The sequence below is a fragment of the Entelurus aequoreus genome, linkage group LG11, assembly GCF_033978785.1.
Source record: "Entelurus aequoreus isolate RoL-2023_Sb linkage group LG11, RoL_Eaeq_v1.1, whole genome shotgun sequence".
Taxonomy (NCBI): Eukaryota; Metazoa; Chordata; class Actinopteri; order Syngnathiformes; family Syngnathidae; genus Entelurus; species Entelurus aequoreus.
The window spans coordinates 41391154-41408653 of record NC_084741.1 but is presented as its reverse complement, the minus strand read 5'-3'; the positions used below and the strand labels follow the sequence as shown (position 1 = coordinate 41408653).

At 39.4% G+C, this 17500-nt stretch overlaps 1 protein-coding gene and 1 long non-coding RNA gene across 6 annotated transcripts in view; one reads left to right on the top strand and one right to left on the bottom strand.

The window, feature by feature from the left end:
* Window positions 1-17500, bottom strand: part of LOC133660120 (protein phosphatase 1H-like) — a 163618-nt gene that overhangs the window by 27641 nt on the left and 118477 nt on the right. For all 5 annotated transcript variants that reach the window (XR_009827773.1, XM_062063283.1, XM_062063282.1 and 2 more), the window contains 2 exons: window positions 7424-7541; window positions 2836-3192 (listed from right to left, as the gene is read on the bottom strand). Coding sequence is in view for 4 of the 5 variants with exons in the window: in XM_062063282.1 (XP_061919266.1) it covers window positions 2836-3192; window positions 7424-7541 (475 nt within the window). In the remaining variant the exon portion in view is untranslated. The remainder of the gene's footprint in view (window positions 1-2835; window positions 3193-7423; window positions 7542-17500) is intronic.
* Window positions 1-17500, top strand: part of LOC133660121 (uncharacterized) — a 57353-nt gene that overhangs the window by 28275 nt on the left and 11578 nt on the right. The window contains exon 2 of the long non-coding RNA XR_009827774.1: window positions 7415-7574. This is a non-coding gene — a long non-coding RNA (uncharacterized LOC133660121). The remainder of the gene's footprint in view (window positions 1-7414; window positions 7575-17500) is intronic.

Below are 17500 nucleotides of genomic sequence, written 5' to 3'. Positions count from 1 at the left end.
ACTCTGCAAGTTCTTAAAGAGCGGCGCTTAATTATACTTGATTCATTTGTCGCTAATTAATGCAGAATAAAAATGACTCTTAGCTACCTGTTCATTAATCAGAAGAATAATTAGGCTGTCAGTGAGTTCATGAAAAATGTTTTGACTAAGATTCTAACTCATTGCTTGAACCTGGTGAGGACGTTTGACTGTGTCCTTCATATTCTGTATGAATTATGAATTCATATCCAGCCATACATATTTATCCAGGCTGCAGGCAGCCTTGAATAATGGAAACATCTGCATAAACACCCACACTTCCCCTACGAAGAACACCGCAGTACATTACACTATTATGAAGGCTGGACATTTATCAATATGATACATATGTAATGTTTTGTCCTACAGGCGCAAACATACCATCTAAAAGGCACATTCTGTTGAGTTATGAACATGACTTCTATTGTTCACACGCTGCCACCTAGTGGTCAAGATCCGGAGGTACAAATTGCCTTTTCAGTACTGCTTATTATTATTCAGTTTCTTACCCTAAATATCGTAAACATGAAAAACAGTTTTGTTAGAGGAATATTTTCCCACCTTTGGGCAGAGCGTGAACTGTACATGAGATCTCATATCGTGTGTTTTGCACCCTTGCAAACACACACACACATTGTATCTCATTTAGCTTCTGCAAGAAGAGGTGCCAGCCAGGAAGGAACAAGAAAAAGGGAGAATGGACATATGTTAATGCACCAAGTTAACTTTTAGTTTCGATCCATGCCTATGGAGGGAAATTACTACCAAAACTCCACTGCTCAATCTCTAAATTAAGCTGTACGTTTTCCCTCTCTTCTGTCCGCCATTTTACTCCCCACCCTGCTTCTTCTTTGTTATTTTTGGCGGACGGCAATTTGCGCAAACACCAGGAGCTCTGATGGCCTTAAATTGACTCAGCAGCACCTCAGCATCGTCGTAGAGTGTGAATTACAGGTGCTTTGAGTGCGAGTGTGTGTGGATCGAATATCACAGCCAAACATTTTTACTTGCGTTTTTTAATTGCAGAAAATATGTTTTTATACTTCCAAATCGTTTTTTTAATTGAAGAAACTTTTTTAAATATTTGCATTTCGTTTTTTACTTGCAGAATATATATATATATACACTACAGTTCAAAAGTTTGGTGTCACATTGAAATGTCCTTATTTTTGAAGGAGAAGCACTGTACTTTTCAATGAAGATAACTTTAAACTAGTCTTAACTTTAAAGAAATACACTCTATACATTGCTAATGTGGTAAATGACTATTCTAGCTGCAAATGTCTGGTTTTTGGTGCAATATCTACATAGGTGTATAGAGGCCTATTTCCAGCAACTATCACTCCAGTGTTCTAATGGTACAATGTGTTTGCTCGTTGGCTCAGAAGGCTAATTGATGATTAGAAAACCCTTGTGCAATCATGTTCACACATCTGAAAACAGTTTAGCTCGTTACAGAAGCTACAAAACTGACCTACCTTTGAGCAGATTGAGTTTCTGGAGCATCACATTTGTGGGGTCAATTAAACGCTCACAATGGCCAGAAAAAGAGAAATTTCATCTGAAACTCGACAGTCTATTCTTGTTCTTAGAAATGAAGGCTATTCCACAAAATTGTTTGGGTGACCCCAAACTTTTGAACGGTAGTGTATTTTTTTTTTTTACTTGCAGAAATGTTTTACATTTTGCAAATGTTTTTTTTACTTTGCAGAAACTTTTTTTTAACTTGCAAATCGTTTTTTATACTTGCAAATAATTTTTTACTTGCACAAAAAAGTTTATTTGCACATTCTTTTACTTGCACAATATTGTTTTTTTTACTTGCAAATTGTTTTTTTACTTGCAGAATTTTTTTTTTAAATTTGCAATTCGTTTTTTACTTTGCAGAAAATAGTTTTTTTTACTTGTGAATTGTTTTTTACTTGCAGAAAAACAATGTTTTTACTTGCAAATCGTTTACTTGCATCATTTTTTTAAAAACTTGCAAATCGTTTTTTTACTTGCAGAATTTTTTTTTTTACTTGCAAATCGTTTTTACTTGCAGAAAAACAATTTAACTTGCAAATCGTTTTTTACTTGCAGAATATTGTTTTTACACAAAAAAAATATTATTTTACTTTTTTACTATTTAACATTACGTTTTTTTTACGTGCAAATATTTTTTTACTTGCAGACATACTGTAAATTTTTATACTTGCAGAAAAATAATGTTTTACTTGTAGAAAACTTTTTTATTTGCAAATCATTTTATACTTTGCATAAAATTGTTTTTTTTCTCGCAAATTGTTTTTACTTGCGAATCGTTTTTTCCTTGCAGAAACTTTTTTTTTTACTTGCAAAAATTTTTTTTACTTGCATAAAATTTTTTTTTTTTACTTGCAAATTGTTTTTTTTACCTGGAGATCGCTTTTTGTTTGTTGAAGAAAACAGTCTTTATATTTGCAAATTGTTTTTTTACTTGCAGAAAATATATATTTTTTTTACCTGCGGATCATTTAGTTGAATAAATTTGCTTTTTTACTTGCGAATCGCAGGGCGTGAATAAAACATTTTTGTGGAGTAATTTCACTCCTATAGGGACAAAAGCATGTGAGGAGGGCGACTATTTTAGAGATTTTTCCGGACTCTGTCCTCTCTCCAGTGCTGGTATTGCTATTGTTTGACTCTTTTTTTGTGGAATAAATTGTTAAACTTCAAGTCACCTGTCATTAGACCGCCTTAGATCTAAAAGGACCTGGGGGATCTCTTCCCTCTTAACGGGAGGGTCACAGTAGTATCTTAGAAATAATCTACAAGACAGAGTAAAGCGACAATTACCATGTCCTTGAACGCACTCTCGATGGCGCCGACCATCAGGCTTTCTTGCGACACTTTCTTCTCGGCGAAGAAGCGCGTGGGCGGAACGCTGGGTGAGGCCGGTGCCCCCGCCGCCCCTCGTAGAGACACGGCCCTGGTGAGGGCTCGCTGGGACGTAGGGGTTAGGTAGGTGCGGGCGGGCTCCTCGCTCAGGCAGGTAGGAGGCTGCAGGTCGGGCGCGCACAGGATGTCAATGACCTCCTGTAGGTGCAGTGCGATGTGGTGATGGAGAAGGCGGGACGCCACCACGGCCGCGCCCCAACCGGCGTGACCGTCGAACAGCGCCCAGTAGTGGAAAGTCAGGTTGTCGGTGTTGGCCTGGCAAACAAACAGTCATTAGTCTAGAAGTATTCATAACACTGTTAAAGTGAACTTTTATCAGGTGCATGAATACAAACACAACCAATGTTGTAATGGTGCTACGGAGTGAAACTGCTTTCTCAGCATTAATACGAAGATGAAGGGAAAGGTAGAGTGTTTACATTTACATGTAGAATACATTAGAATGTATGTAAGCTGCTCTGGTGTGGACTTGTTCTTAAAATACAATTTAAATACTAAAACCTGTTTGTGCATCTATAAGGTGGGATCACATTTACATACACACACGCATATTACATACGTACAGTACATACTGTGCAAACAGTTTACCAACGGTACATACATACACACATTACAAACATACATACTAGAGGTGGTAATCTTTGGCCACTTCACGATTCGATTATGATTCAATTAAAAATCTATTTTTTTGATACATTAATTTATGTACATTGATGAAGTTTTACATTTCTTTTCGTTTCACTAAATAAGCGTTTATCACTTGCAACAGTTAAATGAATTCCCACATGTGTTAAGGTAATGGAAATGTGTACAAAACTGGAACATAAGTGCCCTAAAATAAAGGAGCTGGTCGGATCTCTGGGTGAGGTGCACTCACTGCAGTCAGCCAAATTATAGAACTGTCTGCATTACTTTATTTGCAATAAATAAATCAATTGGTGACGGTATAGCTCGGTTGGTAGAGCGGCCGTGTCATCAACTTGAGGGTTGCAGGTTCGATCCCCGCTTCTGCCATCCTAGTCACTGCTGTTGTGTCCTTGGGCAAGACACTTTACCCACCTGCTCCCAGTGCCACCCACACTGGTTTAAATGTAACTTAGATATTGGGTTTCACAATGTAAAGCGCTTTGAGTCACTTGAGAAAAAGCGCTATATAAATGTAATTCACTTCACTTCCATTATGGACGTTTACTAATCGATTTTATAATTGTCTATGTCCGAATTGCGATGGATCTCAAAATAGATGATCTCCCCCACCTCTAGTACATACATACATAGTTTACCATTGGTACATACGCACATTACATACATATATACATACATAAAGTACAAACACACATTCAATACGTACATACATTACATACGGTTCATGCACATATTACATACATACACTTATCACATTGATTATACATGCAATGTAATGTGTGTACATTACTGACCACATAACTTTCCTCCAGAAGGTCTTATGTTTGTCCATGTGATGTCAGATGAAACAAAAATGGAGCTGTTTGGCCACAATACCCAGCAATATGTTTGGAGAAGAAAAGGTGAGGCCTTTAATCCCAGGAACAACAAACCTACCGTCAAGCATGGTGGTGGTAGTATTATGCTCTGGGCCTGTTTTGCTGCGAATGGAACTGGTGCTTTACAGAGAGTAAATGGGACAATGAAAAAGGAGAATTACCTCCAAATTCTTCAGGACAACCTAAAATCATCAGCCTGGAGGTTGGGTCTTGGGTGCAGTTGGGTGTTCCAACAGGACAATGACCCCAAACACACGTCAAAAGTGGTAAAGGAATGGCTAAATCAGGCTAGAATTAAGGTTTTAAAATGGCCTTCCCAAAGTCCTGACTTAAACGTGTGGACAATGTTGAAGAAACAAGTTCATGTCAGAAAACCAACAAATTTAGCTGAACTGCACCAATTTTGTCAAGAGGAGTGGTCAAAAATTCAACCAGAAGCTTGTGGATGGCTACCAAAAACGCCTTATTGCAGTGAAATGTTATACATACATAAGTACACATTAAATATATAATGTATGTAATGTGTGTATGTATAATATACATACATACGCAGACATTACATACATACGCACACATTACATACAGTGTATACAAACACTAACTATGTACAAACATTAAAAATATACACACATTACATACATACAAACATTAAATATATACGCACATTACATACATACAAACATCAAATATATACACACATTACATATATAATGTATTTAATGTGTATATATCTACTGTGTGTATGTCTGTAATGTGTGTATACTATATATACTGGCTCGCTGACAACAAGCTATCCATCCACTTGGGTAAAACAGAATCCATCCTGTTTGGGTCCCACATCAAACTTAAGAGAGTCAATCACTTCACCATAAAAGTAGGTGACAGTGTCATCACCAGGAAAGATGAGGTCACCTACCTAGGTTCCATTCTAGAGGCTAACCTTTCCTGTGATAAAATGGCAACCAAGGTAATCAAAAAGGTTAACCAACGAACGAGATTTCTCTACAGAATTTCCTCTCTGGTCAACAAAAGCACCTTGAGGATTCTGGCGGGAACTCTCGTTCAACCCTTTTTCGATTACGCATGCACCTCCTGGTACCCTAGCACCTCCAAAACCCTCAAATCTAAACTCCAAACATCTCAGAACAAGCTAGTCAGGTTACTTCTAGACCTCCACCCCAGATCCCACCTCACTCCTACCCACTTCTCTAAAGTGGGCTGGCTCAAGGTGGAGGACAGAGTTAAACAACTTGCACTGAGCCTAGTCTATAAAATCCGCTACACCTCCCTGATACCGAAGTACATGTCAAACTACTTCCTTAACGTAAATGACCGCCATAACCACAACACCAGGGGGTGCTCCACTAACCACGTTAAACCCAGATTCCGAACTAACAAAGGTCTTAACTCATTCTCTTTCTATGCCACATCAATGTGGAATGCGCTCCCAACAGGTATAAAAGAAAGGGCAACTCTATCCTCCTTCAAAACCGCTATAAAAGTTCACCTCCAGGCAGCTACAACCCTAAACTAACACCCTCCCCGGATTGCTAATAATCAAATGTAAACAATCAAATGCAGATTCTTTTTCTTATGCCTTCTGATCTCTCTCTCTGTCTCTCTCTCTCTCTCTCTCTCTCTCTCTCTCTCTCTCTCTCTATGTCCACTACTTGATGTCCATATCCCCACCCCCCCACCCCACCCCCCCTCCACACTCCTGATTGTAAATAATGTAAATAATTCAATGTGATTATGTGTGATGACTGTATTATGATGATAGTATATATGATAGTATATATCTGTATCATGAATCAATTTAAGTGGACCCCGACTTAAACAAGTTGAAAAACTTATTCGGGTGTTACCATTTAGTGGTCAATTGTACGGAATATGTACTTCACTGTGCAACCTACTAATAAAAGTCTCAATCAATCAATCAATACATACACGCACACTACTACGTACTAGAAATCGACCGATATGTTTTTTTCAGGACCGATACTGATTATTAGTAGTCATGCCAAGTGCAGGACTAATAGACTAAAAAACTCCTTTTGTCCCACACGCCATAAGACTGTACAACTCCTCTCTGGGGGGAGGGGGGTGGGGGTACTAGGATGACAGGGGATGCAAAACAATAACATATACCCCCATTATTTATTATTTACTTTTTAAATTCGATCTCAATTCTGTACACTGCTGCTGGAATTTTAATTTTCCTGAGGGAACGCTCCTGAAGGAATCAATAAAGTACTATCTATCTATCAATCTATCTATCAAGGCGGTCGATAACCGATATTTGGAGCCGATATTAATTTGCAGTAAAAGTTATTTAAACACGAGTATACGGCAGTAAACAGCTGCACAAGGCATTAAGTTGTTTTTTAAACACTTTTTTTTAGGAAACGTCGGACTAGTAGCGACATAATATGTTATGAGCCGCCAGTTTTGTGGTTAATTTAGCAGAAAAAAAGATTAGGGGACGTGTGTCTAAGAGGAGCGTCGACATTTGCACTTTAAAATATAGAAAATCTCCTGGGAAAATTGGTAAAAATGTGTGATTTTTGTCTTGTCTTTGCCCGTTTACGTATATACCTAACTTTAAGGACGGAAGAGGCTTTTCAAGCTCTGGCTTCTCCTTGGCACCGTTTATTTACCGGTACCACAGAATGTGGTGGTGAACACATGTACCGTTACATCCCGATTGAGAGCTGTACACAACATTTGGACTTTGCCGTGCAGCCAAATAATTTGACTATAAAACAGTCAACATATTGTCGATCACACTCTTTATAAAGTCAACATAGCGGATGCGGTCCCTAAATGCACCGCAGCGTAAAGTGACTTTAAACATTATCCCCTTCGGTACAAGACTATTTTAATTACATCCACACTTCTTGACCCTAAACTTTGAGCCTGTCATCTTATCTAATCTTTCGCTTGGCGATTGCTAGGAGACATACCAGGTCCTCCATGAGGGCCAGACCCTCTCCGTTGGGCAGCGAGGATCTTCTCTTCACCGCCAGCACCTCGCAGCAGGCCTGGTCCTCATTTAGAGTGCTCTTCCCCGAATTGATCACCCTGGGGAGAGAGCATGTGACCTTCTTATGACAGGTAAAACACACACAAAGTCACTTGTCTACATTTACAGTGGGACAGGAAGTACAACACTACAGTAGTATGATGAGTTACAGTACTTTAAGGTACTGAAGAGAGGCTGTTGGAAACGTATTATTGATAACCATATCTTTTAACTTTAAAAATGATGTAGAGCGCTTGAAAAGGTGTAAAAAGAGCACACTGCTCAGTCAGCAATAATACCACTAATACAATTTATACCAACAGTTGAAAAACATTTTAAACCGCATGCAGAGGTAGATATTTCTATCTGGCTCTCAACGAAGGCGGACGCATTCCCCTCCCTCTCTCTCTCTCCCCTGCTTTGCTTCTTTGTCCTTGTCTTAACTTTCTAAGAGCCTCTCTTTTGCACTGTTGTCCGAAATCTAAAACATGGAATTGATCATCTTCTCGACGAGAAGCTCAGGTTCGGGGGACTCTGCCCGTCCTGACGGAGACATGAGGGACTCTTGGGAGAAGTGGCGAGTTCTGTACCTGGTGGTTCGCTCCGTGGAAGACATTCAAGACATCTATCTATTTGGAACTGTCATAACAGGGCATCTGCTGACTGGATTGGCAAATTTGGAAGACGATGGCAGCCCAAAGGCGTCGTGATGGATGGGGTGTGCAGAGCTGTGGGTATCCAGACTTTGGCAGTCCCGGAATTGACCAGAAAATTGGACAAAATCTCGGAGAAGCTTTCCATTCAGAAAGGCCAAATTAATTAATTGATCAATCTGAGAGCCAGAATGGACAATCAGAGCAGACAGACTATTGAAATGTAATTGTTCACTCGAACCGAAACAATCCTTAGCTATAATTCAACTCCCTCTGCAATGGCCTTGGCAAGGCCGTGCCGTGAACAAAATCCCAACCCCCTTCTTTAAGGACACCTAGGATGTTGACTCTGTTCCTGTAACGCTCGGGTCGCATGACAGCGATAATTGGTGTGTTCCCAGGATGCAGAGAGCATAGTAGGCAGCGTGCAGGTAAGAGGGTCTTAGACAAAAACACAGGACGAGTGCAGCAGGAGATGCACTGGAGCACAGGGAAGGCTAGGCAATGACAACATAACTAAAACAGGCTTTAAAGCAAACTAACAGAATTCTGAAAGAGCAAAACAGTTTACCTCTCCCAAGAAGCGTGAAAACAAACACAATGTCGGTGGGCCAGGCTCAACTTAAATAGTCCTAATTGCTAACACAAAACAGATGCGTGAATCAGTGCTCTGGGACAGACGCGAAGCGGTTACGGGAAAAAGCCACTAAAACAGAACCAAAATAAGAGCGCGGGACAGGAAGTGAAACACTAAACAGGAAAAACCCAAACAAACTCAAAATACGGCATGATCTGATGTTACAGATCATGACAATTCCGGGTTGCCGAGCGGAGCGCCCTCCAAGCTTATGGATAAAACACGCACCCATGGACTACTAAACACTAGGGTTGCAGCTAACGATTATTTTGATAGTCGATTAGTCGACTAATCGGATTATAAGGCATACACATATTTAACGGCTCTAATTTTTCCATCAACTTCTAAATGCAGTTATTTTAGAGATGTGCTTACAAACAACAAAGATGACTAATTCATTCAAAAATATTTATTTACACTGTAAATGTGTTGCTCATTCAGTGCTAAAAAAACCCAATATGTATTTAAAAAACATTTACAATAGCAGCAAGAAAAACAAAACATAAAATCTAACCTCTAAAAGAAAATCATTTTGTGATGTTTAAAAAGTTGCACACTGGAATATTGACTATTGATTAACTATTGGCAGTTTTAACACTCTAATACAGTGTTTTTCAACCTTTTTTGAGACAAGGCACATTTTTTGCGTTGAAAAAATCCAGAGGCACACCACCAGCAGAAATCATTAAAAAATGAAACTCAGTTGACAGTAAAAAGTCGTTGTCGCAATTGTTGAATATGACTTTAAACCATAACCAACCATGCATAAATATAGCTCTTGTCTCAAAGTAGGTGTACTGTCACGACCCGTCAGATCACGCTGTGACTTATTTTGAGTTTTTTGCTGTTTTCCTGTGTGTAGGGTTTTAGTTCTTGTCTTGCGCTCCTATTTTGGTGGCTTTTTCTCTTTTCTTGGTGTTTTCCTGTAGCAGTTTCATGTCTTCCTTTGAGCGATATTTCCCGAATCTACTTTGTTTTAGCAATCAAGAATATTTTGGTTGTTTTTATCCTTCTTAGTGGGGACATTGTTGATTGTCATGTCATGTTCGGATGTACATTGTGGACGCCGTCTTTGCTCCACAGTAAGTCTTTGCTGTCGTCCAGCATTCTGTTTTTGTTTACTTTGTAGCCAGTTCAGTTTTAGTTTTGTTCTGCATAGCCTTCCCTAACTTTCATTGCCTTTTCTTAAGGGCACTCACCTTTTGTTTATTTTTAGTTTAAGCATTAGACACCTTTTTACCTGCACACTGCCTCCCGCTGTTTCCGACATCTACAAAGCAAATAGCTACCGGCTGCCACCTACTGATATGGAAGAGTATTACACGGTTACTCTGCCAAGCTCTAAACAGCACCGACACTCAACAACAACACATAATTTGCAGACTATAATTAGTGGTTTGCAAAAAATATTTTTAACCCAAATAGGTGAAATTAGATAATCTCCCACGGCACACCAGACTGTATCTCACGGCACACTTATTCTTATGGTACCTACGCATTGGTGCCTGTGTGTGTGGTTTGCATTTGTTATTGTGCCCTTTTTCACGGCATTGCAAATTGACGCTGCTTTAAAACGTACTTGAATTGAGTAGTTGAGTTTAGCTAGCTGACTTTGGCTAAAAGGATAGTTAGTTATTTTTCACACAACTTCGTCTCAAGGTAGAAGCCAACAGTCTTATTGAGGTTGAGACTGTGTCCTCCCTCCAGACGTTCGACATCATGTCTCCGCATTAAATGCTGGCGTATCACAGATGTACTGCCATGAAAACAAGGGCCGCTTTGCAAAATGAGCAAGGTATTCATGATTTTAACAAGAATAAGAGGAAATATCCTCAAACTTTATATGTTATCGCCGCCCACCCCCTGTTGCAAGTCTGTAGTTGTGTGTGCTGTAACATGTGCTTATTGTTTTTTTTACCGGTCTCAAACTGAGCCCCCCGCCCTCCCATATGATCTTCTATTGGACGCTTGTACTAAAAAGTAATTTTGTTGTATTTTCTTTAAGTGCAATGACAAAGTTCTATTCTATCCTCGATAAACCCCTCATGCTTCTTCTAATGCAGGGGTGTCAAACTTGTTTTCATTGAGGGCCACATCGCAGTAATGGCTGCCTTCAGAGGGCTGCATTTTAAAAATGTATTAAAATTATTCATGAGGGCAGTAACCTGTGATTAATCATAAAAAATTAAAAAAAAAAAACTTTTGACAGCATTGATATACATTTGTGGGAGTAATCCCCTCATATTATTACATTATTGTCTATGCACTTGATTATTAGATTTACAAATTAATGGATACATCATACGTAAAGGTGACAAGCAAATATTCTGTTTATTTTGATCTTTACTACCATATTTTTGTAATACACTATACAATAATGTATTATTTGGCATAATTAGATAATAACGTTTAAAAGATTAAAAAAATGTTCTGTCAAAATTGAAAGAATTATTTGCATTTATCCATCCATCCATTTTCTACCGCTTATTCCCAGGCTTTCGCGGGCCTCATACAATGATGTGGCGTGCCAGATCTGGCCCCTGGGCCTTGTGTTGATACAAAATAAATACCAGGAGGTTGCCTACAGCCACAGCTGTTAATGCCATTCAGAAACCTTTGTGCTTCTCTGCTTTTGACCACGCACGCGACAATACAATACTCCTGTTGATTGACTAGAGGTGTTAATTGGGGATGTGCAAAGGTCATAAAGACGTTCACACACGTATGCAGCTGGCAGATGGCGCCCCACCGCCGCGCTCTGCAATTAGCTGCACCGCAGGAGGCGTCACGTCTGCTGTTGGCCTTTATCAAACATGCAGATGTGCACAGTGTGACACGAGCTGTCAATGGCAGGTTCAAAGGGCGCTTTATTACCTCCAGGCGGGAGGCCATGTTTGCTATCAGTCACCAGCAAACAACCGGAATTAAGTAAAATGTGTGTCTCTGTATTTACTTCTCGGCATGTGGGCGTGGGGCACGTTAGGAAAACGAGAGGAGACTACACAACAGCAGCGTAAGATGACGTTTTTGTAATTTCTTGCCATATATCGGTACCAGATATTCAAACACAGCTTGTTTAGGAGCACCAAACATTGCTCCTTGGGCTGGGCAATATAGCTGAAAACTGTATCACAATATAAGTGTTTTGTATCGGTCGATGTCGATAATTATTGATATCTTTTATGACCGATCGAAAAAGAAAAATATATTGAATTTAAATATTTTTATTCCAAATGTAACCTTCCTCTGAGTATAATCCTCCCAGCTAACAAGGCGGAAAGGAACTGTCAACACTAACACGGGAAACACTCAAACGATGTAAACAAAACTCTAAAATCACATTGAACACTTAAAGGCCTACTGAAATGAAATGTTTTTATTTAAACGGGCATAGCAGATCTATTCTATGTGTCATACTTGATCATTTCGTGATATTGCCATATTTTTGCTGAAAGGATTTAGTAGAGAACAACGACGATAAAGATCGCAACTTTTGGTATCTGACAAAAAAAAGCCTTGCCCCTACCGGAAGTAGCGTGACGTAGTCAGTTGAACATTTCCGCAAAGTTCCCTATTGTTTACAGTGATGGCGGCCAGAAGTGAGAGCGATTCGGACCGAGAAAGCGACGATTTCCCCATTAATTTGAGCGAGGATGAAAGATTTGTGGATGAGGAAATTGCAAGTGAAAGACTAGTGGGGAGTGGAAGCGATTCAGATAGGGAAGATGCTGTGAGAGCCGGGGGTGACCTGATATTCAGCTGGGAATGACTACAACAGTAAATAAACAAAAGACATATATATACTCTATTAGCCACAACACAACCAGGCTTATATTTAATATGCCACAAATTAATCCCGCATAAAAACACCTAGGTGTTTGTTATACTAGCTCCTAGCTCCTAGCTCCCGTCTATATAACCCGCCAATACAATTCAAACACCTGCACAACACACACAATCACTCAGCCCAAAGGACCGTTCACCTAACCCAAGGTTCATAAAGCTTATATATTTAACCAAAGTTACGTACGTGACACGCACGTACGGGCAAGCGATCAAATGTTTGGAAGCGCAGCTGCGTACTCAGGGTACCGCGTCTGCGTCTGTGTATCCAAATCAAAGTAATCCTGGTAAGAGTCTGTGTTGTCCCAGTTCTCTACAGGCGTCTGTGTATCGAAGTCAAAGTCCTCCTGGTAAGAGTCTCTGTTGTCCGAGTTCTTCGATCTTGACTGCATCTTTCGGGAATGTAAACAAAGAAACACCGGCTGTGTTGTGTTGCTGACTTCCCTCGCAAAATACTCCGCTTCGCACCGACAACTTTCTTCTTTGCTTGCTCAGCTTCTTTCTCCATAATGCAATGAACAAATTGCAACAGATTCACCAACACAGATGTCCAGAATACTATGGAATAATGAGATGAAAACAGAGCTATTTTGTATTGGCTTCAATGGGGGAGCCATACCTCTGTTTCACTGGCTACGTCATGCGCATACGTCATCATCCAAAGGAGTTTTCAACCGGAAGTTTAGCGGGAAATTTAAAATTGCACTTTATAAGTTAACCCGGCCATATTGGCATGTGTTGCAATGTTAAGATTTCATCATTGATATATAAAATATCAGACTGCGTGGTCGGTAGTAGTGGGTTTCAGTAGGCCTTTAACAATAATCTCTTAAAACAAAGGTGCAACAATAAGGAATTTGTAAGAAATGTTTAATAAAGTGTAACAAAATAGTGCAAAGTGTGAAAAATGTAAACCTAGAGAAACCTGAGAAGAACTATTTTCTGTAGGTTTAGTCCAAGAAAGTTACAGCTGTGCTCTAAAGGGTGAGCGCAGCTAAAGTGAGGTATTAACGGTCTTGGTGGGGACGAGCGCCCTGCATCATTTACAGACCACATTGGTCAGACTACGGTCCGTTTTTAAAAAGTCCAAAAACTGCCATACTGTAGAGGTGACTTATTTTTTAACCACAATTTCTTCATTTTTACTTTCTCTTCTCACTCCATGCAAAGGTTTTTTTAGACCTTTATTTTGTTAGTTTTTTGTCAGACCGGATGTGGCGCATCGGGCTATTATTGGGAGGGAAGGATGTGTGCTGTGTCGTTCTCAGCTTGACGACACTGTTAAAGAAACAGAGAGCCTCTCAAGAAGCCACCGCCGTTCTGTTTGCACATTGATCTTACATGGATGATGTCGTTCACAACAACACAAGCTGATGAGATGTGTTGTGGGTGTATGGATTGTTCTTGCTACCTTTAGCTTCGTAGTTAAGTCGCTGTTTCAAGTGACCGTCTCGACATTGTTTAGTTTAGAACGGGACGGTTGAGTGAGCGCTACCGGACACATTATTTTCCCAAACAAATGTTTATTCTCCTCACAATGACAACATTTCACTTACATTTATGTCATTTTCCCTGATATTATTTTGAGTTTAACAGCAGATTCTGTTTTATTGACCAATTGACCATTCGCGGTTACGTAGATGCGGAAATCATATGCCTTATTTTTTTGTTGAGTGCAGTGATTATTGATTAGGAATATTAGCGATGTGTCAAGCAAAAAGTAGTAACCATGGTGACATCCCAAACCTCTCGTAGACATGCTCTTTTCTCACTCACTCGCTCCTCAGTAATTCGCATGCATGTTGCGCGGCCCATCCATCCATCCATTTTCTACCGCTTATTCCCTTTGGGGTCGCGATTGTTATAGTTTTATAATCATGAGAAGCCATAATCGAAATCAAAACCAAAATGTAATTAATTGTCCAGCCCTACTTGATAGTTGATACTGTTACCTGATTGGCTGTTAGCGTGCCACTACCACTGATCAGTGATCACTTCCTGTGTTGCTCGGTTACCAGAGAGCGAGTGCCTTTATTCATGCAACCAACCTTGCTTTGCAACTTCCAAACAAAAAAATTATTAAACGCATTTTATTTTACATGTTTTGATTGATTGATTGAGACTTTTATTAGTAGATTGCACAGTACAGTACGTATTCCGTACAATTGACCACTAAATGGTAACACCCGAATAAGTTTTTCAACTTGTTTAAGTCGGGGTCCACGTTAATCAATTCATGGTAAATGGTTAATCGCGATATATATTGTATCGTTTTATCTCGTAGCCCTAATTAGAACAATGTATTATCCCCTCACTTTTGGGAGAAGAGGCACTCAAATGCTTGTTTTTAGCATGAAGCCTGGACCGTGGACACTGTATAACCTCTGACCCGCCCCTAGATTGGTGAGCCCGCCCCCTGTACACGCCCACCACTCACGGAGGGCAGCTTTGTTAGAACAAAAAAAAAAGATTTGCTACACATCTTAAAATAAAGCTCTATTAAGTGTCTAATAGTCATCTACAGACGTGGGAGTTGTACATTCAATGTAGCATTAACCTAGCGTAATGTTGCTGTTAAAATGTGACATTTTGTTAGCATTGTCGCTAATGTAGCTATGCTGGTGTTGCTAACGTTGCTTGATGTTACCTCGCTGTATGTGCTATATGGCATCTAATATGCTGAACAAGAGTTACAGTGTATATGTAAAAAGTGGATCACGTACACAATATCACTTCTTGGAGACACACACTATCAGGGTCATTAGCATTAAAGCTACAGACACACACACTGGTGTGTTCACTAATGAAAGCACTTTTAAGGTTTGATTTTGATAACACACTTACAATACACTACTAACATCGGACACGTATTAAAAGTGGTTGAAAAATACTACAATAAGGGACATTGAACGCCATGATATAAAGAATGCTTGCCTCCAGCGTGCACGTTGGAGACTGACGGTCATTTGACATGGCGGGTCCACTAGACAAATGACCGATGAACTTCCCCAGTCTTTTCATGAGGAGTGGTGCTATAGTCCCCGGCCCCGAAGCAACTCCAGTCTCTGACACCCGGCCTGTCGTCTTTAGTTACCTTCTTTAGCATCAGTGCGGCCCTAATCACCCTGCCAGGGCATCAGCTGTGACAGCAGACACAAATCACTGCTTGCATAAAAGTGATCAACGGGAACCAACCAATGCGTAGTTTTTGCACACGTCTACTATAGCACGCTGGCTAAATTGGGTCCCTAAGCAGAATTTTATTTGGAGGCCCCTTCCATATGACTAAAGTGTTTTACACTTATTATTAGTTAGTTGTTAGTAGTTAGTTAAAAAATGTTTATACTTTTTTTAATTAAAATTGAATGTAATAATGGGAAATCAACTGTCCAAAAATGTATTTTTAGTTCAAAATTAAAAAATAAATTTAAGATATTCAAGCATAAATTTGCATATTTTGCTTTCAGGAGAGAAAGAATGGGCTAGGAATACGTTTGCGTTAAAATTTCATTTGAAGCGTAACTTTACTTGCACTTATTCCCATTGACCCGATCCTATACGCACAGCATTAGTGATGTAACGGTATTAAAATTTCATATCATAGTTATCGTGACCAAAATGATCATGGTTATTATTATTATAATTATCGCGGTATTGATGAATGTGCTCAAAAAGTACTTATTGTATTTTTCGGACTATAAGGCGCACTTAAAATCGTTTCAATTTCTTAAAAATCGACAGTGCGCCTTATGACCCAGTGCGCCTAATGTACAGAAAAATTCTGGTTGCGCTTACCGACCTTGAAGAAATTTTATTTGGTACATGGTGTGATTATAAGTGTGACCAGTAGATGGTAGTCACACATAAGAAATATGTGTAGACTGCAATATGACGCCAGTAACCAACACTTTAAATCAGGGGTCCCCAAACTTTTTGACTCGGGGGCCGCATTGGGTTAAAAAAATTTGGCTGGGGGCCGGTCTGTACATATATATATATATATATATATATATATATATATATATATATATATATATATATATATATATATATATATATATATATATATATATATATATATATATATATATATATATATATATATATATATATATATATATATATATATATATATATATATATTTTAAATAACTAATATAAATAGAATCATTTGCAATTTCCATGTTTTAGTCTGAGTGTTTTAACGGCTAAACTTAAATATTGGTTTGTACGCTAGCACTTTAAGATGTATTTTTAGTGAAAAGTGCCTAACAATTATCTATTATTTTTATTATTAAGTATTATTTCTGGCAGACGTTGTGGCGTCCTACTCTGTTCAGCGGTCCTTGAACGCATCATAAAAATACCTCCGCGTCGTATTCCTCTGAGTATAGAAGGATCACTCTGTTCTAAGAGAGCACAGCTTGGAGGTTCAATGTGCACTTTTGGATATCTTAGTTGCTCATAAGTTTATAGATGTTAAAATTGCGGTATGTTGTTTCTTAATGGGGAACGAACGACATTAGAGCCTCTTGTTTTCATGTTAGCATTTAAGCTTGCGAGCTGGCGCCAGTCAGTCCGTGAGTTTATCTGAGTGCAGTTATCAATCAGGGTGTTTGCATGGTTTTAATTTAAAACAATAATACAAACGGCCAGGAGTTTTACCATTAATACCGTTCATTGTTACATCCCTGTACAGCGTGTGGTCTGCATACAGGGCGGGGCAGCCCCGCTGCAACATGTGAGCTCCTCCAGTGATGAGATAGCAGCAGTGCGTGGTCGTCACACGCAGTGAGAGAAAGCAGCGTGACGTCGACTCCTTCGTCACAGCCAGCCTTTTAGTGTTGCGCCGTGTGACCGAGACGACCTATATGCATCAAGTGCT